The sequence below is a fragment of the Saccostrea echinata genome, unplaced genomic scaffold (genome assembly GCF_033153115.1).
Source record: "Saccostrea echinata isolate AGI-Se365-2 ecotype Australia unplaced genomic scaffold, CSIRO_AGI_Sech_v1 ptg000010l, whole genome shotgun sequence".
Taxonomy (NCBI): Eukaryota; Metazoa; Mollusca; class Bivalvia; order Ostreida; family Ostreidae; genus Saccostrea; species Saccostrea echinata.
Window position 1 is genome coordinate 9,038,925 of NW_026889759.1, and position 24,591 is coordinate 9,063,515.

At 34.7% G+C, this 24,591-nt stretch overlaps 2 protein-coding genes across 2 annotated transcripts; one reads left to right on the forward strand and one right to left on the reverse strand.

Moving 5' to 3' along the window:
- Nucleotides 1-1,618: 1,618 nt before the first annotated feature.
- Nucleotides 1,619-3,877, forward strand: LOC133184328 (prostaglandin E2 receptor EP4 subtype-like). Its single transcript, XM_061319357.1, has 2 exons — nt 1,619-2,413; nt 3,394-3,877. Exons 1-2 carry the CDS (start codon nt 1,673-1,675, stop codon nt 3,718-3,720), a joined length of 1,068 nt encoding a protein of 355 aa, XP_061175341.1. The 5' UTR covers nt 1,619-1,672; the 3' UTR covers nt 3,721-3,877.
- Nucleotides 3,853-22,856, reverse strand: LOC133184327 (receptor-type tyrosine-protein phosphatase kappa-like). Its single transcript, XM_061319356.1, has 31 exons — nt 22,490-22,856; nt 19,923-20,063; nt 19,090-19,293; nt 18,825-18,922; nt 18,568-18,736; nt 17,485-17,616; nt 15,332-15,472; nt 15,089-15,226; nt 14,765-14,902; nt 14,488-14,625; nt 14,252-14,389; nt 13,994-14,131; nt 12,767-12,895; nt 12,506-12,617; nt 12,326-12,393; nt 12,003-12,169; nt 11,571-11,658; nt 11,389-11,465; nt 11,040-11,076; nt 10,765-10,862; nt 9,267-9,392; nt 8,975-9,117; nt 8,708-8,843; nt 8,468-8,605; nt 7,374-7,473; nt 7,212-7,285; nt 6,666-6,800; nt 6,362-6,487; nt 5,010-5,161; nt 4,413-4,548; nt 3,853-4,304 (listed from the first exon to the last, which is right to left on the reverse strand). The coding sequence occupies exons 1-31, from the start codon at nt 22,575-22,577 to the stop codon at nt 4,236-4,238; spliced, it is 3,774 nt and encodes a 1,257-aa protein (XP_061175340.1). The 5' UTR covers nt 22,578-22,856; the 3' UTR covers nt 3,853-4,235.
- Between the last annotated feature and the right edge of the window lie 1,735 nt (nt 22,857-24,591).

Here is a 24,591-nt window from a genome sequence, read left to right on the forward strand (position 1 = left end):
AGATTGAACGAAGTGTGTAAACAAAACTCTCTCTCTCTCTCTCTCTCTCTCTCTGTATGTGTGTATGTATATATATACAACCTTCTAACAGCTGGATAGGTTTAATTAACACAATTTCCCACATCTTTTTGAAATTACAGGCTTCCAGTATTTCGATCTAAATGGTCGGGTTTAAGTGGACGTCCTTCAGTGATTTTCTGTAGTAAACGTTCATGTCCGAGCTCGCAAATTTTTGCTAAATGGGGACAAAAATGGTCTCGACAAAACAAATTAATGTGCCTTGGGCCAGCAAAGTGGGATTAATTCTTAACAAATCTCATATTTAACAAAACAAATCTAAACATCCCACAAAAATTTGACCTTGCAAATATTCTAGGAACTGTACTATCATCACTGATTTGATGATTCACTGCTTGAAGATAAACAACTATATATTAAGAAAACAATTCATTTTATACATGTATTTAGTAATGTTCTGTATTGCTAGGCTATCAAAGCACAGTTTTTCAACTTCCAAACAAAGGAAAAAATGATTAAGTGAATGTGTGTGCACCCCCTCCCTCCAGGAATTTATACCAAGGTCAATTGCTGCAGGTGAAAAAAAAAATGCCGAAATTAACAATGATGTATGTAATGCAGTACAATAATTATATACAGATGTTAAAATATCTGTAAATTAAATGTATAAATTTTCTCTACTGTAGTTGTATTAAACCTTTTATTAAGAGACAGTCTATTTTTTAAAGTAATATGAGCTGCAACTTTTATGTCCGAAATTTTTGTGGCAAAATTATAATTAACAATTTCAATGACAGAAAAAAAGAACATTTATAAACTTCTGTTGTTCATATTTGCGATGGAAGAACTATTTAGAAGTTTTGATTGAAGCAAAATTACATTATTGTCGTCCTGTACAATATTAATTTCTTATATAATACTTTACATTCCATTGTACAGAAACCTTTCTTCTGAAAAAATTAATACTTTATTTTAGTCTAATTGATGATAAAAGTTTAAATTACATACAGAATTATTATAACAGCACATTGTAACAGCAAAATAAAATTCTCAAAAATGCAGCTCACATTGCTTTAAATATATATATATATATATATATATATATATATATATATATATATATATATATATATATATATATATATATATATATATATATATATATATATATATATTTCAAATGACATCATACTGCGTGAATTATTGTGTAAGCTTAAATAAATTTGACAGTATAAACAACAGCTTAATAATTCATTTGTTGCATATATTAGAGGTTTATCCTAGAAATAATCCAATAATCCATAGCACCTTCATAAAGGCAATTAATACCTATTCATCTACTTTAAAAAATTCAATCGAGCACGATAGTTCAGGTGTTAAAATGGGACAGTAAGAAATAAAATGGTTATTAATTTATTAATATTTATCAGTGCCAAAATTGTAAAAACAGTACATTCAGACCACTTGTTTACATTAAAGACTGAGGAAGAGGGGACAGTTCAGCATTTCTCTTCCTGGACTTGTCAAGCACCGGAGTGTATAATACAGTGGAAGTACAACAGATTAAATTACACCCTGTGTGTTTTGTTTTGATATTTTGGTAGGTCGGATATCCTTAGTTTAACTACAAGGAAACTGAAGATTTTTTGTAAAAATGAATCTTTCAAACTGGACACATTTAGACTTTGCTGAGCAGCAAAATAACGAATCGCATACTAGAATGGCGTCTATGGTGGTCCCATCAGTGATGTTTACAGCAGGGGTACTTGGAAACAGTTTAGCTCTTCTGGTGTTGTATAGTTCCCGCAAAGAACAAAAGCAATCCGTATTCTATCGCCTTGTAGGAGCTCTAGCAATCACAGACCTGTTTGGAACGTGTGCCACTTCGCCCGTTATTTTGTTAGTATACGCCAATGGACTGAAATGGCAGGGTGGACAACCGTTGTGCAATTATGCTTCGTTCATGATGATATTTGCAGGACTATCAACTATGTTCATCTTGGCAGCCATGGCATTTGACAGATACCTAGCCCTAAATCGTCCGTATTTCTACAGTTCTCATGTAAATCCTACCCGAGTCAAGTACATATTCCTCATTTTACTGACCGCCGCCCTGATCATGGGTTGTCTCCCTCTGATTGGGGTCGGGGATAATGTTCATCATTTCCCGGGAACGTGGTGTTTCTTTGACTATTATGGGTCAACAGTACGTGTGAAGTCGTTCGCCATTCTTTACAGTTTGTTAGGACTTACTGTCCTCACCATTATTATTATACTGAACTTTGTGGTTCTCAAAACTGTCTGGTCACTTCATCGTAAGGCATGCGAGATTCAGATGGTGGTCTTTTTGATTGGGATTCTAACCGTCATTTGTGTGTGCTGGGCGCCGCTTATGGTAAGAACTTAATCTTCATTTTGACGAAATTTTATTTTAACATTGGAAATAATGAAATTGATAAAAAAAGTTTTGATAGCATCATATAAAATAATTAATGACATTAATGTGGTCAATTTTCTACACCATATTGGTAAATTGCTAGTACATATGTACTTTTATATTAACACATGGTATATGATCATTGGAAGGGTCATAATTTTAACTGACATTTAACTTGCCATTAATTAATGCATCTGTCGGCTTCTACACAATTAATTGAACAGTGCATTCTTATTGTTTCAGTGCTTATAATTGCATTTAGAGTTGTATTACATATGTAGAAAACAACGTGGTATTAGTTTGACAATGTATAATATGCTATTATGGTTTCCAAAATTTTAGTTTTCGAAGAGTTCGACCATCTCGTCTGTTTGCGTCATGATTGTTTTGAAAATTTCAAATGTAGAACAAAAAGGATTATTACATTTGAACTTATTAATGATATTTGCTTAAAATATTATTAAACAGAGGTCATTAACATACAAAAGGTTGTCCAGACTGAATATGAATAATTGTTTCGAAGGAAGTGAAAATTTTGATTTTTTTTAAAGGAAAGTTATTTATCGAAGCAAAATGCCATGATGTCATTTATAACATTTCTTATTCCTCTCACATTATGCGTTAAATTGTAAAAGTCCTCTTTTTCTCTTTGCGATTGTGCTTAAAGTGGAAAACAAATTGGTCAGTATAACGACTGATTTATTTATTGTTGATTCTGTCAAGATGCAATGTAATTTTTGATCAAATTAATATCGTATGGTGTTTTGAATGGAAGCCCCCTCGTTTAGATTTGAATAGAAAATTCAGATGTACCGATTATCTACAAATTAAGTTACCATGACATATATACTAACGTCATCCACAGACGGATGTTGAATGATTGCATGATATGACTTGATCATTATGTTATAATTAATTATTATTATTTTAAATAACAGATTCGAGTGTTTTTAATACAGACGGGCTTCAAAGAAAAGGATGTCATCCAGGACCTAATTTTCATCCGAATGGCTTCATTTAATCAAATATTGGACCCATGGGTGTATATTTTATTCCGTAAAACTTTATTCACGAGACTAGTTCAATTTATCAAAGTTCATTTATGTTTACCGAAAAAACAATTTGATTCCAAACGGCCAAGCATGCAAGATTCAGAAGAGATAAAGCGGTTGAAGCAAACAGACGTAGAACAGTACTGCAGGGAGGCAAATGACCCATATTGCTATGAATCCACGGGGAGGGTACCTACCTGTGAGGATTGCTGAGGTTCGGGAATCAAGCGTTGACACTTATTGCTCTAGAGCATAAAACGGGGACGTGCATGTTTTTGCACTGAAAGCTCAGGAAGTCGGAACGTTGTCCACCACACATGTGTTCATGAGTGACATTTCAAAAATTGGCAGAAAAACATTTGATTTAATGTAAAACAATTCCAAAAAGTAAATAGATAAATCATACAAAAAAAATGAAATAACAGGAAATATTTATGGATTTTGTAGTAATTTGCCGAGGGGTTGCCCTCTAGTCTCTTGTACTCGGTATCATCGGATCCTCCGTGACATAAAGAATAACGTTAATTGTTTACTGAGCAACAGATTGTCATTTCGCTATCAGTCATTCATCATCGGCAGGATTTGAATTATGTAATGTTATAGGCACAGCGGATGACTGATTGGACTGCTGAGACATAACACAAGCAATCCATACTGAGCGATCAAAGTCATAGGGAACCGGGACGGGGGCAGCGACAGGTTGGACACAAGTCAATATTAATTTTCTATCATACATTTCCATATACTGTAGTGTTTAAATGTTCCACGATGGCATCATATAGGTAGCTGTACTGTTCCTGGAAATTTAATAATGCAAATAAGTAAACAAATATATCAACGTAAGTAGATTTTGGTTGAAAAGAGAATCGATTTGGATATCTTTTTGATGAATTACGTGTGCTTACTATGCTTCCAATGAACTGTGGTCGTCGAATGTGGATTTTACGCACAGTGTGGAAAACGTCGACCTTTCCCTCTATGTTTAGACGGTCCAGGATAAGGCTTAGAGCGCAATACAGACCGCTGCATTTGGCACCATCCCTAAAAAACAGAGGGAATTCTTAATTAAAACATTATTATTAAAAGTTGGAATAAAATCAAAAATGAAATTTCTATTCCAATGTTCTTCAATTAATTTATTTAGTATAATTAACTTTACAAAATCATGTATCATTGTATCATGCATCATACAGAACTGATCGTCTATCTACCTTTATTGATGCTGGTACATCATTAAAAGTAAATGCTTCTTTTTTTAACACTTGAAAAGGGTTACACGTTTGATTCGGCATGGATTTAACAATATTTTGTTAAAACAATATTAATGTAATCAATCATCATAATGATGGCCACTGACTGAAGATCAGCACAGTAAGATCAGTACACAATGTAATTGCTACCTAAAACATTGTTTGTCGCAAATGGCAATGATTAAAAATTGGTAATAATGGACCTCAAGATTCCAAAGATACTTAGACTTTGTAAATCAATGGAGTTCTTACTTGCACATGACCAGTACACGACTCGTGGACACTACCGTCTGCTGAACTTCCCTGGCGACCGAAAGTATCGTCTGCAAAGATTGTGGAGTTTCCCGCTCCGCCGACCAGTCGCTCAAGTGAAAGGAAGTCACTCCTCTTGTTTCTCCTGACCCCTTTATCAGAAAGGGAACACCATTAATTTATTATAATTTTACCAACAACCCGTTTTGGATTAATGAGACTTTGTACTATCTTAAGTATCATAGACAGAATCAGGCCCTAGCTTAGGAAGCAAATAAGAGGGGGGAGGGGGGACGAACAAAAGATATTTGATAAGGACAAAAGGAGAGTGGCTGTTATTATTGAGGGGGGTGGGGTTGCTAAATCATTTGCACATCAATTTACAGCTTATTTAAGTTTAATAGATTGCACATTGAATTCTCTTTAAATAATATTGCTATTATCTGGGAAAAAATCAACATGCAACATTACACATTGCCAAAATTAAAAAAACATGAAGGTCACATACATGTACTACGTTCTATGATATGTTGCAAATTTTGAATTTATAGGATGGAGATAAACACAAAACTCAACATATGGTAATCCATTAAATCGAATCAATCAGTCAAAATTTACAATATGATGGATATGTACCATTATGAAGCAAAGGATCCTTTCCGGGAAAGATAATCAAATGTTCATACATTATTGATAAGCAAAGATATGTTGTCATATTATCCACTTACAATACCCTCAACAATGTAACTCTATGCACTTAATGTTTATTGATACTAACCCAAGGACCATAAAGATTGTTTACTGTATAACATCACATCGATTAAAATTTGTCAATGTATTAAATACGATGTTGGACACAACTTTATGTATTTGTCAATATAGGAAATGTTGATCAAAGGACAGTTATGTCTTGTAGAGTTCGTTACGCAAAACCCATATCAAAGTTTAAGAAGAATACAGTAGGCATCTACTGAACGGTTTCAAAGGGGGGGGGGGCTTCCTAAAATAATCTGACAAGCAAAAAAAAAAAAACTAATTAACTGTCCAAATCCTGAAATTTGCCAGTGCTTGACCTCACAGCGACAAAAAAAAAGGGGGGGGGGTAATCAGCATCTAAAGGAAAATTTATTACAGCAAAATACTCAGAAAAAAAGTGGTTGGGGGGGCACTCCCTCCCCCCGCGTTCTACGGGCCTGGGCCTACATTTCTAATTTGTTCGTTTGCTTTTTGCAGCAGATTAAAAATGCAATTCCCTTTTAAATCGTCATCATTTGGAATTCAATAAAAAGAAAAAAAAGACACCTGTAAGAAACACGCTCATCATACAAATCGGATTTGCGGAACTAAGCTACCTTTTTATATATCTGAACAAATTTAGATGTATAACCCTGGTGTTCCTGCTCTACCGAGGCCATCCGCACAAACAGAGGTCCATAGCAAACCGTCTCCCCTTCTGACGGCCACCAAACCACTGACTCCTAAAATGTGTTAAGAAATTTCGTAAAACTTGTTTAATTTTGAATAAATAATTATGTTTATAATTAAAACAATCCTGCTGGTTGGAACTCTAAATTTCGCGCATAGACCATATTATACACTAAGGTGTGGTGTTAGGAAATTCCCATATTTCGGACCACCAGACTGGTCCTGGCCTACCTCTTTCTGGTTGTCTGGGGAGTTGAGGGACACGATGACGTCAACATCGTGGTCATACACAAGACGCCAAAGATCGACCACTGTGTCCGGTAGGGGGCTCTGTGTAACAATATAATCCATGCTAGGCCTCAAAGACTGGAAAATAATTATTTTATTTATTAAAAGATCCCGTTCCATTTCTATTATTATGTAAGCACATTTAGACAATGTGTTTCTTCTCCTATTCGTCTACTCTCTTTGTTTTTCATTATGAAAAGAAATAACTCTAAAGAACTTGTTACATAATTACATAATACAGAAACAATACAAGAGGGTAGGAGCAAGCTGATTGTTATCCTGTTTCCCCAAACTCATTATACCAAGAATTCCCAGGATTCTAGTTTTTACAAGTTTTGATAAACATAAGTGCTGTAATCATTCAAACAATGTGATCACATCATAGGAAATAGCTTCCATTATAATACAAATATTACTCGTCCCAATTGATCTTCATTAGCTTCAGTCAAACGACGCAATCAGCATCCGAGAGGGGGTGCTAAGACTTACTGGAATAATCACGGCATTGATGTAATCACTCGTCCCGGGAACGTATGTGTTCAAATAAGGTCGAAATTGATCCACTGCAATTAAAACAAATAGGCATGATGGCACATGGTCTCATTTAAGCCCCATTAGATGGAAATGAGCGTGGAATTGTCCGGTACTTACCGGCAAGGACATCAGACGATTGGTTCTTCATTTGGTTATCGTCCGTTATGGCTGCTGTCCAGTCCATGGACACATATTGAGGTTTACTGTCATTGAGAATCTGAAGAAAGAATGGATAGATACGAGGCTTTAAGCTTCATTCTATTTTCATCTAGGTCTAGCTAGCTCATAGTTCATTTTTATCATTTTTAAGTCTATGTCAATATAAAATTGTGGGCAAAGTATATATGTGATTCACAAAACTTATTGAGAAGAACATTTTACATAATGCTAATGCCAAGACGTCAGATGAAAGTTTACACAGAACTTAAGGAAAACACACAGCTGTTACATCACATTCTCGCTTTTAAAAAAAAGCATTCAGGGTTTAAAATGTTTCTGACAAATGCTGAATAAAAAATTAATGAATCGGATTGGAGTAAAAACATATTGAGTTGTTTAAAAAAACGATTTGGAAGCTTAACGCAAACAAATGATCACGTTTTTCTAACTTTGCGCAATTGACAATGAAAGTAGCGCATTTTGCAATAAGAGATCCGTTCCTTGTGAAAATGGGTCAACCACCTTAATGAAAATTAAAGTGCAAAAAAAAAAACTAATAGCGAGCGCAGCGAGCGAAGCGCCGCTCGTCACTGCGAGCTCTAACGACAACGCCTGGGCGAAGAGAAAATTCGGACTACTGCACATTCATTCAATAGAATTTTTTTCCGCAGTAATTCTGACCCACAATGCATCGCTTCTTGTTCTCGCTGCTAACTTCGTTCACGCAGTGACAACAACTAAAAATTCACACAAAATAAACGCACCTTAATTTAATGGATATTGAATGCAGATAGTAGATTAAACGTTCTTTGTTAAAATATTTGCACTTTTTAAACTTTGTTTATGGAAATGCAGCTAACATACGACGTCCTGTGACGTCACAGTTTAGACGTTCCAAATGTCTCGTGCGGTTTGAAGAGGCGGATCATAATAATGAAGTGAACACTGCGCTCGCCCCAACGGTCGCACCGTCAACATATTAATTTATATGGTAAATCGGTTATGATGGTAAAAAGAACATAACGCTTTTAATTAAAAAAACAATAACTCACTTGGAATTCCTCATACAAGAGGCGGGGTTTTTGTCTGCAAATTTTTCTATAATAGTCCATGAACTCCGACTGTGGCACTGATGTCTCGCGATACGTGAATGCCTCTAGGAGGGCGAAATGTAACAATCTATACTGATCCTAAAACAAAGAAATATTAGAGCTACTGGTATATTAGTTTAAAAAAATATCTATTAACAAAAACTGTCGCATTATTTCTTTTAAGTACTTAAAAACACCAACCACATTTTGTATCATAGACATCCGACATTCTCGCATTCTTTTAACGTAACCCAGAATTTCTACGAACTGGATTTTTAGTCCATGACGATAGAGGGCGTCTAAGGCAATAAAAGTACCCGTACGACCAACGCCTGCGCTACAATGGGAGATAACTTGAATTTATGAAATTTTAAAAATTAAAAACACACAAAACAAAATAATAATAATAAAATAGATATAAGAAAAAGAAGTAACATGCAGGTAAACAAATAGAACTTAAGAACACACCTGCAATGTACTAACATAGGACCCTGTCCATACAGGTCACATGACTGGACTTGTTTCAAAAAATGAACCAATTCCAATGTTTCTGGAATCCCATGGTCCGGCCAACCTGTAAAGTGAAACTGTCGGATTTGTCTGCCTTCTCCCTAAAAATAACCAAAAAAAAAAAAAACAAAACAAAAAAAAAAACAAAAAAAACCAAAAAAAAAAACAGACAGGTGTCCGTTCTGAATGGATATTCACCCAAATCATTTCATCAGTTGGCAAAATAAAGTACATGTAGCTTATTTTGTACCTTGTATGAAATTGTAATTTGACGAAGGCTGTAGTTGGCGAAGTCTTTAGCGGATAGGAGATTGATTTCCAGATCCCCAAACGTCAAGGGTTCACAAATTTCCGGCCAGTATTTCTCACACTTCACCTACATAAATATATTTACATTAAAAATACAGTAAGAAACATTGGAACAAGGGTCAAAACTTGGTCGCAAATCACAGTTTCTGCAAAATTCGGGTATGCATTCAAAGACTTGCAGAAATCTATTCTGACATTCTTATCTTTGGTTATATACAAGCCTTAATATATGAGTGTTTGGTAAGCTATCATCTTCTTACTTTTTCAATAGAAGAAAAGTTGTGTAGGCCTATTATTCTTTTAAAGAAAATGTCAGTATTTGATGCGTAAAATTTCTGTGTGAGATAATATGATTTTTAACATACTCCAAGTAGTAAATTGACAAATTGCACCGAGTTGAACACTTGTGGACAATTTAACTGTATCCGTTTGGTTTAAAAATTCCAAGGAGAGAACTCCACCTACCAAATATTTTTGATTGGTTGAATTTAATCAACCATTTACAAATATTCATGAGAGTAAAACGAAGTTTTGTGCATACGACGGAATCTTTCTTGCAGGCTCGGAAAACACAAGCTGCTATTGACGAAACTATATACTCGCAGTTAGCTCCCAGAATTTCCTACGAATGCCACAGGCACCTGACGAATGGTTGGTGTAACCACCCTACCCACCCACCCCGCTTTCTGAGATTTTTTTTATATAAAATAACTTAGCAAATATACATGAATTCTTATTCTATCATACCAATACTTCGATATTTGATATCATTTTCCGTGTTTGTTAAAATTTAGAGATTGTCCCTGAACGGTATATAAAAATACTAAAGGTAAGAAACAAACAAACTCTTGTAAACACACAGGGTGCTCCGCTTCGAGGGAGATTTTCAACGTAATGCTGTCAGGTGCCTGTGACTGTGACAACCAGGGCCGGGAAAGAGGTATGCGGGGAGGGTCTAGAAAGGAACCTCCTCACCTAAACCAGAAATTCTATTTTATAAATACATTTTGGTATCATATTGATAAGTCCTATTATTTTGGAAGACATTTTTCCAACCATTAATTCAACAGATGAATAATGAATTTGTGGCGGTCAGACACGTTCGATCGCCGGTAGCCAGATAGCTTAGTTGGTAGAGCACCTGACTAAATTTAAGACAAAAGAAATCTAGCGCCTGACTAGTGATGCAGGGGTCCCGAGATCGATTCCTGGTTCAGTCTTATATTTTCTTTATTCATTCCTGCTTTCCCGTTAATTAAATCTGGTAGCCAGATAGCTTATTTGGTAGACTATTGATTCAGGGAGGCCGGATTCGAATCTTGACCTGGTCCGTTGTATTTTATTTTCTTTTTTGGTAAAAAATTATACACAATGAGTGCAGTGCGATTAACATGAGTCCCACAAGCCCGGAAGTTGTGATAGTGATGACCTTGACTTACCTTGCCGTCCTCTATTATATTGGACAACATGACGACTTGATGAATGTTCTCTTGCCAAACCATTCTCCAGAAGTCCACGATGGTATTAGACTTTGGGCCTAGAATAAAAGGGTTATTAGTATTTATAAGTCAAATCCTACCTTACATCTAAACATCTAAATTGCTAAAAAGACAGAAATATAAAAAAAATCTCAATTCCACATTATTACGAGACAGAATTTTAATTCGATGCCATTAATGCTAGCAGCGTTTTTTTTTTTTATATCGGAGTTTACCTTGCGTCGCTATATATTTCTTTCGTTCATCCATGCTCTGAAATATAAGAAACGGCTAAGTTCAAAACTTTAATAATTCACTTTTTTCTGAGTTGCACCAGAAATTGCTTTTATTTAATGTTCACTCTCTGTACAATGTACATAAATAAGCTGTACCTAAATACTAGATCACTTTGTACAGTATTTTCTTTACAATATGTATACTTGTACATGCAACAGCAACAAAACATTTCCAGGGCAGTTTGACCATTTTATTTCGGATCTTATTTAAGTAAGAAGCAATAACAATTGTCAAGAATCCTTTTTGCTTATATAGAATGAATGTACAGTATGGATGTTTGATACATACGTCTACATAATTTGCATTAATGTAATTCGATCCACTCCCTTCCTTCATAAATGTCAAAACAACCCTTGAATGGTCATCTACAAATGAAATCAGGGATATTTTAGAAAATTATGAAAATTACAGCGATTATATGTTAATAAAAATTGCAAACTCTATGAACTGACTAGAGACATGAGACCTACATGGAAACGTGGTCAGAAATCGGTTCTTTGACTTGTTTTCCTTCTTCTGACCCTCAACGTGGAGGAATCTTGGGCAGTCCTTGAGTTCCTGGATTACAAAATGCCGAATTAGGGATTGAGACAAAGAAAAACATTTAAAAGTTTCATTGAATTTGGTCTTTATCTTAATTGCCATTAATACTTTTACAAAATGAAAAAAAAATCAAGTCGCGCTATTGAATCAAATTTTGTATCAATACGTGATGCAAGAGTGAAAATCTTAGGTATCTAACCAACACTGCAGAATATGGTAAATGATAGCAGCCAAATTGCATGATATATATACTAGTTATAATCTCCCTAACCCCAACCCTTATTTTAACAGTATAAATCTGACGTACAAACACATACATGTATATTGGTACTTTAGAGAATATTGTTCAAAGTACTAACATCGAACTGTGTCTGGTATTTATCGGGATTGGCCTCCATTGAGTGTATGTATTCATTGAGTTGGTTTATGTTGACGCCCCTTTCTATATTGAGATTATAGTACACGGCAGAACTAGCGCTGATCCGGAAACTCTGGTTCTCCAACTCCTCTAGATTACCAAACATCACTGGAAAACGAATCGAACACTTGCAATAAACAATTTTTCAACAAAAAAAATCTAAGATTAAAATCAACAATGACAATATCAAATAGCAATAATAATTTTAAAAATTCATTTTTTTTCTGTAATTTTTTGAAAAACTGATAATCAAAGTTGTCTGACCGTTTGCATAATGGGCGTTCATATTCTGGTCTACCGAGGTATTTTCTTGATTCTTTTCCTTTCTTTTTCTGTAAGGAAGATGAAATAAAAAACGAATACATTATTAATCGCAGAAAAACATAAACAAAATCAAATTAATTCAATTGCCCAGTGTATACTGAAACTTATCTAACATTATACCTGATGAAGAAAACCACTAAGATAACAAGCAGAATAGCGAATACAGCGCCACCTGTGGTCCCTCCAACCACAGCAGTCATTGGCGCCATCTGCTCCGATTTGGTGGAGATACCTAGAATAAACAATATTTGTAACAATTTGTTGAAACGTATTCTATGTGAACTGCATTATTGTTTATTTTTCCAATACAAATGGGTCTCAAACAGCATTACATGATTGATTCTATCATAGGTATCTTAAAAAATTTCATATATTCTTTACATTTTTCGCCGATGTAACCGTCCCGGCATCCTTCCGGGCAGACCCCATCTTCCGGAACACAAGTGCTATTTCCCACACAGTGGCCACATTCAAATAAACATTGTTCTCCGTAAGTGTTCAGAGGACAAGCTGAAACATTAGTGTGTACATTTATATACACTGTATAAAATAGAGTGTTTCAAGGAAAACATTGTCGCCTGATATAGCATCATTAAAGACATAGATATTAAAAGATAAAGGGGTGGTCTTTTTTTATTTGCATATACTGGCATATAGTTCAAGCAAAGGATAAGAAAACACCCACGGATAGTAAGACTACGAAAAGTAATATCATTATAAAAGATACAATCAACAGAAATTCAAATTAAAATAAATAATTTGATTGAAATTATTAGAAATAAATATAATTGTTTTTTATATGAATAAATGACATTATTCCCCCTAATTCACTAGCCCAAGTCGGTATTCCGGTACCAATTCCGATTTATTTTCAGACATCAGAAAATCACATAGCTTTTTCCACCGAGAACATCACTCGGCCTTTTCCATGAAGTCGAGAAAAACCGACGGATTTTCTTGACTTGACGGAAAAGGTCGTGTGATGTTCCTATTGCTAACAAAATGCATTTGAATTTCTTTTGTGTGGTTAATATTTGTAATTTAGTTTGAAGGTAAAGTGTTATGAGGTCATAAACATGTATGTTCATGCTAGCTATCAAAGCCCTACTTCTCAAAAATTCAAAATTTAACGGTTCGGAGTATTCTTGAAAAGGTGGACAGTAGCACGGATATTTTTCAAAATGTCTGTGACACTTGCCAAATAGCACAGATTTACCTCTCAAAAGTCAACAAATATGTGTGTATTTTGGCACTAAAGTGTATTTTTGAAATGTAGGTCAAGGTCATGAGGTCAGTAAATCTGTTTTTTCTCCCAAAAGCCATTGTTCCAAGCAATAAATAAGCAAAATCTAAATCTCTACCTCTAACAGTTATCAAGATATATAATAAGGTGTGACAGACGGACAGACAGACAGACGACATGCAAAGTAATCCCTAAGTGTCGCTCTGCTCTGCAGGGGACACAAATACAAACTGATCTTATCGACACCACTTCTTGTATTTGCTTTTATGGGAACTAATTTTAAAACTGCATTGATCTGTGAATTCAATCCTAACTGAAAAACTTGCAAAGAGCTATTCAGAATTAGTTTTTCTCTATGTTATTACTTTCTGAACACTGCATTCCTATCCATCCTGCTTGACAACCATTAGAACATTCGCCAGTCACGTGATCACATGGTTGACCCTCTTTACAGGGACCGCAAATATTGATACACTGATCACCAAACATCCCCGGAGTACATTCTGAAATTGTATTAATCAAAATACGGAATTCAATCAGTAAATCAAACTTCCGATTAGGAGTAATGAATTCTGATGGGTAAACGTTATTTTAACAAGCAAAAAAATACGTAAGCGGCTCACTTTGATCACAAAATGGTAAGTTTTTCCAACCAGGACGACAGTTATCCATACATTGACCCGTTACATGGTGACATTTTAAGTCACGGCAATTGTCGCAAGGCAATTGACAATTTTCTCCATAGAAACCGGTATCACAAACTGAAAGTACAGAACAGTTAACAGAATTAATAAGTGTTTGCGACATCAATGCTGTTTAAAGAGTGAAATACATGTAGATATTTCAATATCTTTCCGACCTGTATCACACTTTGCCCCGGTGTATCCCGGCATGCATCCCTTGGAACAGGTGCCTGTCACATGGTCACATGTAGCACCATTTGCACAGTTTCCACAACGTTCAAAGCATCCTTCTCCATAAGTAAATCTTGGACATTCTGTCAGTGAACAAATTCAGCAATACTTTATGATAATTGTTAAAAGTATGTTAACAAACGTGGAAAATGGAAATAAGTAAAAAGCACTAACATATCAGATTTATTTAGTGTAGTCTATAAACTGTATAAATGTACATACCTAAGTCACATCTTTCCGACATGTATCCAGGTTGACACCCATTTGGACATAGCCCTGTTGTAGAATGACATGGAGCATTTTCTGCACAATATCCACAAATTTTGTCACAGGCACCGCTATACATTCCAATGGGACAGGCTAGAATAAAAAATATAAATATTTAAGTACATACATGTATACATGTATCACAGTGAATATGGAATTATAATCCAGGTTAAATAAGCATTTGAATGATTTTCTTCACATTTAACAATGCTGTAGGAAACTACTATGTCATTTTTTTTTTCAAGTATTTTTAACTAGAAATCACACACTCATACTTACAGTAATTGCAGTTAGGTCCATACCAGTTGCTATGACAACCTTCTTTGCAAATTCCAGACGATTTTTCGCAGTCCTTGAGACCAAGACAATTTCCACAGTCCAATTGACAGTCCTCTCCAAATTTATATTTGTTACATTCTTAAAAAAAACAGACATTGAACTTAACGCATTTGCACCATATTGTGCGTCTGTTCGAAGTTTTCGTTTATATTGCTAATTAGTGAAAGTTTAAAGTATATCTACCGTTTTTGCATAAGGCACCTTCCCAACCCGGATCGCACTTGTCTTCTGGACACTTGCCGGACACTGCATCACAAGCCTGGCCATTCCGACAATATCCACAAAAATTGGCGCAATTCTCACCAAAAAGTCCTGGTGCACAATCTGCAAGAATATTTGATTACAGACGTTCATTTTAAAGAAAAAAATGAAATTTAAACACGGTTCAGTACAAGTACTGGTGTTGTAGAATAGGATTTCCCCCATAGTCATATTTCCCCTGGAATCTGTACTCTAGAGTAGGGTCTCCTCAGGGGAAATCTCACACTAGAGCCAAATTCCTCCTCTTTCTTTCTCAGAGTAGGATTTCCCCTCTTTTTTCAATGCTTAAATCATATTGACAATATTTTGGCTATATGAAAGTTTACATGAAAGTCAACTGATTTTTAATGGAAATATGAGTGTTTTAGACTCAAGAATTGTCCAATTTAATTTGAAATCTTAAAATATATAATTGACCATGATTGATCAATATGATTGATCATAGTAGAATCCATATATACCTGTAGTTAAAATCATTGAGTCTCAACCCAAAAGTTTAACTCATAGAAAATTGTAAAATTAGTCACTTAAAAAACGTAAGATTCGTCGGCGCAACAGTACCTGTTTGTTCACGAAATTGGAGAGACACTTACACATCAAAACTATGTACATGAGGTTTGAAATACAATTGGAGAAAACAAATCCATTTAAAATAAAATTCCTTTTTGTTTCCATGGATTAATTAAAAAGAAGATGGGCGAACAAGGCGAGCGACATGCCTATAGTGCGTCAAATATGGAGGTAAAAAATTATAACAACATTTTCTTCAATATTTCATCTAACATTAAAGTATACTTAATGAAAAATCTCTGCAATTTGCAAAAATCTCACAAAGATCGAAATTATTTGCCTATGAAATAGCATACACACACTAAAAAGAACGAAAGGGATAATTTTCTCGTACTATAACACAATTTAAAGATATGAGTGGGTCTTCGTTCCGGTTTTTTTTTTTGAAAGTTTATCCTTAAAGTTTGCATAAAAATGTACATTTTTTTGTTAACAAAACATGGAGCAAAGACCCACTATACCTTAAAAATACACTTTTATGACACAACAATCACATCTTTCCGAAATGCTAAAGTCCATTGAGTCAGGGGTCATATCACAAACATAATTCAAATGCCACTATTCATCAAGAGTTGTGCAGAGTGGTGGTTAGCGTGTTGGTCTTAAAGGAAAATTATACTCAGGATTTTTATTGCAAGGGTTCGAACCCCGCGAGTACCACATTAATTTTTAATAACAGAAAAAAAAATGCCAAGAAAATTTTCCTCAGAAAAGTTTATCATAATTTCATGAATTTCGATAATGACAACTTTATTCTAAATACTAAATTCACAAACTGAATTGATAGGATTTTTATATATCTGAAGCTATAGGCATTCTGCACGCCTTGTTCACCCATCTCCTTTGTCCAAACGAATACATTGTGCCATTTTTTTCCCCCAGAAACCATTTTGACCAGATGAAAAGAATGACGTTTTAATAGTTCAAAAGAATTGGTTGGACAGTTACTGAGAAAAAAGAGATTTAAAATTTTCAATTTTCATACTTCCTATGTTTCATTGGAACTGCATGTTCGCCATTTTGAACGGACACTTGTAAGAATGTGTGTTCCCTCCCCCCCCCCTCCCCCATACATAAGTACAACCATAGTATTTTATTGGGATGGGGGGAGATCGGCTATGGGGGAAATCGAACTCTATTACAATATTAGACAGAGTAGGGTTTCCCCCAGGAAAATTGAATCTGGTGTGGGATTTTCGTAGGGGAAATCCTACTCTGGAATCATTTTTCCATGGGGGAAATTCTACCCAAGAGCCCATTTTCCGGGGGGAAATCCTGCTCTAGATCCAGTTTTCCGTGGGAAAGATTTTAGAGGGGAAAGCCTACTCTAAAAGACCGGTATGTTCATTGTGGATTTTAAATTATGTTACATGTACTAGTATTAATTCATGTTTGCTCTTATACATGAAGAACCATAAAGACATCTTCTCGTTAGTAGAAATACAGCCCTGGAGCAAAAAGTTAGAATGATTTTTAAGGAACTACATGTACTAAACTAACATTACCTTGGTCACATTTTGGTCCCATCCGCCCCTCTGAGCAGCCAGAGGGACAAAGTCCAGTCTCGGGGTCACAAGTTTCCCCCTTACAGTTACACTGGTGCTCACAGTTTGGTCCATAGGTTCCAAATGCACAAGCTGCCAAAATTATAGGTATAATATTAAAAATATCAGTTATCCATGCAGTATTAAAAAAATGGAGTATGACAAAAGTTATGACAATTTTGATGAAATCAGTATGTTTTAAGCTGAAATCTTCATGAATTGTTAAGTTTTTTCCACATAATTAACAAAACTGACTAGACCAACAAGAGACTTTTGAAGATTTTTTGTAACATTACTCAATTCCTTATATTATTGCATTTTTTTTCTCTCATTCATTCATTCAGTCAGTCAATAGAGTAAAACGAAGTTTTTGTTACTTGTAGATTTATGAACATTAAGGATTTTATGCAATAACATAAAATTTCCCTGAAGAAGAAGCCTCTATTATAAGAAGTTAAGATTTTGAACTCCCCGTGAGTTTCATACAAGTTTTACGTTACACTGTAATAACTTGGTTCAGTTCGGGGGCATAATGTATTTGCCCTGGCTGACCTTCTGTCTGTGCGTGCAAACTTTAATGTTGGACTTATAACTTTTGAATCGTAGTTTTCAGATTTAATATATATGGTCTGTGTCAAATGTAAAGACTGCACAACTATATATACTTAGACATTTACTAAAGCTTTCCCCTAAAGTTGTACATCCAGAAACTGTATATGGTGTTCACATCAAAATCTTGCCCCGTTTGGGGGAATCTGAGTTTAACAAAGAATTTTGTAATAAAGTTGCACTGAAATTATAGACTCGCTCAAAGAGCTCGTCTAGTTAGCAATGTCAAGAACCATAACTCTCATATAATTACAAAAATATCGCCTAAAGTGATTTGTGAGAAAAGGATTTATCTGTGTGAATACTCAATAGGATGAAGATGCACTGTACATGTATCAGTCAACTCTGATAGCAGAAAATGCAGTTGACGCACAATTTCTGTCAGTTTTAAAGTCGCAATATACGTGATTGTAATGCACTATAGCGACTACCCACCGTAAACTTCGACCTCGCAGATTTCCAGGTTAGCCCAGCAGGAGTAGTCGGTCCTAGGACAGGCAGCAGGGTTGACGATCGGCCTTTGATTATACACAGTGACAAACCGGCCTTTGTGAGTACAGTTGTTCAACGTCAGTGTATCAGGTGGCGTGAAAAACTCGTTGTTCTACGAAACAATTACATGAACCCTTCTTTAAAATGATTTTTTTGAATTTTAAATGTTGAAGTTGAACATGAGTTTAAGAATTTCTCACCCGTATCTGACTTGTATAACATAGCGCTCCGTCAGTAAACACGGGAGTGTTTGAAACGTAAACTCGGACGCCTTTTCTGCGACCCTCGTTGTACGGTTCTAAAATGGAACAGATTTTATGTCATGGTCAATAACAAATACATGTTAAAGTAGATAGTAGAATCACACATCATTAAAAGCTGACTTCATCGTGATAATTAGATACATTTATTAAAGCATGATTTTATTGTGCCTTTAAGTTCATTAACACAAATCAGTATACTTACGGTCGTTTCTGAAGTATATTTTGATTTTCTTTATGTGGTATTCCCTCCCTAGATCCACGTACCACTGGACCCTGAATACGTTAGATGTACTGTAGGCACGGGTACATCGTCCCGTGGACCCGTTCTGTTCCCGTACCCCGTCCACCGCCAGCACAGACGTGTTATGGCCGTCTTGATGCGACACTTTGTCCAAGGCAACATTTTCTAGTATGTATATCAAATGTAAGTATTTGGGAGAATATAGTTTTTAATAATAGGTCGAGCTAGAAAAAAAAGACTACAGTGTACGAATTACTTAAAATAAAATGCCTCGTTTGTTTGCTCATTGGTTGGTTTCTGATATATTTTCATTTACAAAGTACGATATATTGTTCTTAGAACAGTAAAACCCGAGTGAGCCAGGCTTTTTGTTAGGAGAGAGAGATACCTCAAATCTTCTAAATATCTTTATATTTTTTGTGCAACTTACAATATTTGGTACAGTTTCTTTTAAAATGTGGTTAGGACAGATACAATCAAAAAATTGATGCTTGGATTGATATATATTTTCGACATATTCTGGTTGTAAATGATCTACATATCGAATTTCTAAGATATCTAGAAATTGCAAACTTTCTACGATGTTCAAAATTCTTTTTGTCGTCCCCCTAATAAATCTATACAAATTTTATCACTTTATAGAACGTTGTCGTGAAAATTTGAATGAAAAATTAAAATCTATGCGGATAAACTTATTCATTTTACTTATTTAAACGAGGCTTCAGATGTTGTTTACACGTTTTTTGAAGAAAGTTTGTTTGTATAATCTGTCCTTAATATGAGTCAGTACTTACGTATTTGACAGGTTGGTTTTCCAGACCATCCGAACTCGCACTCCTCCATACATTCTCCCGTCACAGAGTGACAGGCTGCCCCATACTGACAATGACATGCGTACTGACACAAGTAACCAAAAAATCCCATCGGACACGAGCCTTAAAAACAGAAGTGGAGCTGGATATCAAACTCTCACATTATCATTATGATATTTTTCTAGATACTAAAATAGTTTGCACTTTCAGTGGGCAATGACACGCTATACCAAACTTTCAAACAGTGACTTTATGCTATAACATTTCACGTCATAGCAGGTGTGTGCATTGGAAAATTCATAAATATCACATAGCTTAGACGGTGTGGAAAGTGTTTTCAATTGTTAACAGGTCAGAGTTTAGTCCTTTACTTCATTTCGTTGTTTGGGAGCAACACACGAAAGTCCAGAATTTGTCTTATAAATGAGAAGAAAACACTTGCTGTGGCCTTCAACTCGACATTTAGATATATCGACGATGTATTATCAGTTAACAATGGTTACTTCCATTCATACGTCTACTCGATATATCCTTAGGCTAGTGAACTTGAATAAAAGATACCACAGACTCTGATACGTCTGTTTCATTTATTTAATTAGGCAAAAATAAAATTATTGTTTGTTTGGAATTGCCTCCTGTCTCATTGGAATGACCCCTCCTGAAAAAAATTTATTGGCCAAAAAATGAGAAGATTTTCTTGGCCTGTTATCACATGTGCCACCTAAACACTTCATTAGCATCAGTTCCAAGCAAAAACTGGGTTATTGGTTAATGGGAGAAACCTTTTACAAAAGTTAGAAAATAATGTGTTCACTGTTTATTGAGATTTTTATGAACAGTTTTTAATTTAACTTCAATTTTGAAGAAAAAAGATATATTCCCTCCCTCCCTCCTGGGTATGAAACATCACAGGTGGCAATTCCAAACAAACATTTTTTAAGGATTGCCTTAATGGTAGCCCAACAACAAAACTTTATATGATAAACGTGATGATTTCAACTTTTCTGACGTCAACTTCCCTTATTTATGTAGCAAAATACCCTTATCACCTGCATATATAGTTTATGTCTCCCAGTTGATTCGATACGCAAGAGAATGCTCTACGTAATGAGGCGAGCTATTGACAAACAAGTTGATGAAACAAGGATATCAACAATCTCGTTTAAAGTCAACATTTCGCAAGTTTCTATATGGTCTATACTAGTATAATGACCTTATTAGCAAATACAATCCATCATTAAGTCGAATGCTGACTGACGTTTTTCAAACTAATTGTTAGGCTATTGTCTACGGATTTTTCCGTTTGCCCGATCATGACAAAGAGTACATGGCGGGTGTGATCGGTCGACATGGGATGCTTACTCCTCCATGGCACCTGATCCCACCTCTGATGCTTTCAGAGGTCAGCGTTTGCTCTGCTACCGATTTGTATTGTTCGTTATCTCCATATTTCATGTATCTCTCATTCTTTCGAATAAAAAAATTAAAAATGTTTGACTTTCATATACATAAGATGACGAGAAATAATAATGACGAACTTTATTTAATAAGCTGAGAACGAGAACGGTTTTATTAATTATTACATCGCACCCAAACAACATAACATTTTACATGAAATGCATGTAAGAGGACTATTGAGGGAACATGTTTTGAGCATACTGTGCGCTTTGGTGACAGTGTAGAGATGTCCAGTGTTACTCTAAACTAAATGTCCTTTTTTATATATCGTCTAATATATGCAGGTAGTCACACAAGTATATAATAATTATTTTGTATTCTATGATTGATGTAGAGCTTCTTTTCACACAGACAGTTTTTTGATTTATACTTAATAAAAAATGAACAAATCTTAAAGTAAACAAATGCTCGGTGAAATAAGATATACATGTAGATATTTAGGATGAAATGTGAGCAAGTGTTTGAAATTATGAAACTTCTCGACTTGTCTCCCACTTAAACTAAACTCGTATTTTTTTTTTAAATCTGCCTAAACGAATTATTAATATAGAAAGTAATTCCATCACGGTGCATTTAAAATTTTAATATAAGAAGTTTGGAAACATTTTATCATTTTCCAAATTAGTTTTGGTTTTCTTCTTCATTCGGGATTTGTGAAGATTGAGGACTTAATGAGTCGATTGATTCCAATAAGCTTTGAAGCGAGTCGTTACCATTGACAAGGTCAATAACTTTAGAAGAAGGATGGACAGTTAATAGTAGGCAGCAATGAGAAAAGAAATGAAAAAAAGAGCTATACTCAAGTTATTTCTACCATGGTTTTTAAATTATGCCCCCTCCCCAAAGAAAAAAATGAATCATAAAAGGTTATGAATATTACATACATATATTAAAGGTATACAACCGGAATACTCTCAATGTTATGCCAAGACAAAAAAAATTAAATGTAGAGACAAATGATATCTTTTCAAGTACGTGTATTTTCTTAATTGTTATTTACCAGTAAATGAAATGCTTTTCTTCCTTACTCATATAGCTGTCACTCCCCTAAATCCGCGCGATATTTGACGGAGAAAAATGTACAATCTTACCTTGGGCGGCGTGTTGAACCATCCAAGAGGTAAAAACGGTCCAGACGGCCATATCCAAAACATAATTGGTCATTTTAGAAACAGACATTAGATTAAAATTATCAATTGTTTATTTTCTTCATTCTTCGGACTCCTTATTCGAGGAAGTTGTGTATCAATAATACCGTAATACGATGAGTCGTTTGTTGACCAGCGGCGTAATCGTCACTAGAGCTATATCCCCGGGGCCCATGTCCTTAGATACCTATGCAGTTCCGTGTTTTATATGTGTATGTAAAAAAAATATACAACATTTGAGCTGGGATACGGGACATGTTAAACACAAGAGATTAAATTCTAACATGATTTATAAGAGGTTTAGGTTGTTATGATGTTCTCATTTATTCGTGCTTCGCTAAAATTTTTGGGTCCCTACAATTCAGTGGCAGGATTCGCAGCGCCTAATTATAAATTATGGCAAATAAATATTTATTTATTATCTTTATGATAGTGTTTGAAATCATTAATCATTTTCATAATTTCAGTAATTTCAAAATCGAAACACACAATGAAATGAATGAAGTTAATTACCACAGCCTTCAATATGTACTCTGCAGGTTTTGCAAGCATTCAAGACAGTTATCCATAAAGATATTAAAATCAAAAGATAATTAAACCATTAGCATTAAATAATAATGGTTTATTCATCCTACATGTACAGTCAGTCGTATTTCATTTTTATAAAGGAGAGAACAGGTTAATTCACCCATATATATACACCAGAAATAGGAGTTCGACAAGGAGGTATCTTAAAACCAAATATTTGAGGGGAAAAAAAACAACAAACATTTTTATGATGTCTCTAAATTACTGGATCTAGAAAGTATTATATTGCTATCAGATAACATGAAAGGTTTGCAATCCAAACTAACCTTACTTTTAAATATCAGTGTTTAAAAATTAACACCAGTAGTTAATAAAGTGGCCACTTATTATGCCCCCCTTCGAAGAAGGGAGGGCACATTGCTTTGTTGCTGTCAGTCGGTCGGTCTGTCTGTCGGTCCACCAACAGTTTCCGTTCATTTTCTCCGCAGAGGTTGCACAGACTAAAGTGGAATTTGGTATACAGATTTATCATAAGAATATCTAGGCCAAATTCTGTTTTGGATACGATCGAGCAATTTTTGACAGATTTATGCCCCTTGGACTTAGAAAAATTCCAATTATTTGCAATTTCCGTTCATTTTCTTCGCAGATGTTGCACAGACTGAAATGAAATTTGGTATACAGATTTTTATCATAAGAATATCTAGATCAAGTTCTGTTTTGGGTACGATCGAGCAATTTTTGACAGAGAAAAAGAAGAGATTTGTATGATATTTTAAAGGATTGGAATATAGAAATCTTGCGTATTAATTAAGTTTTATAAACGTCTATTGAGGTTGTCAGAAAAGGATATACAAATACATTTATTGCAATAATTTCAGAATTAGGTCATTATTGTATTTTCATAAAGGAGAACAAGTTAATTCACCCATATACACCAGAAATAGGAGTTCTACATAACGGTAGCATGTCAGCATAATTCTGTTACATCTTGCATGTATGATGTCAGGTACTGGCGTTAGTAAGTAAATTTACCCACATTAAAATCAGATTCTCTAAAAAGATTGGTAGTTTGCATGATAACATAATTTTCTTGGATGTAGACATAATTATTTTGCATGTTGACATATTTTTCTTGCATGTTGACATAATTTATCTTGCATGTAGGTGGTAGAAATATGCCACCATAGTATGCTTTAAAGCCGTATAGTTACATAGCGCTTATACAGAGAATATCATTCTAAATTTACACAAATAAAATTGTTGGAAAAACGAAAATTCTTTTAGTAAAAAAGGGGGTATTATGTAATCTCATTGTAAAAGGCTAAAATTCTCACTTCATAAATTCCACTTCAGTCGAAAAGGTGTGAAGAGGATCAGAAATCAGGAAAATTAATCCTAATTTTTTCAAATTTTCAATGTATTTATTTATTTATTTTTGCGTAGAGGTAGATATTGTCCTTTATCCTTTTAAAAAAAAAATTTACATGCAAAATTACAAAGAAGATGATCGTATT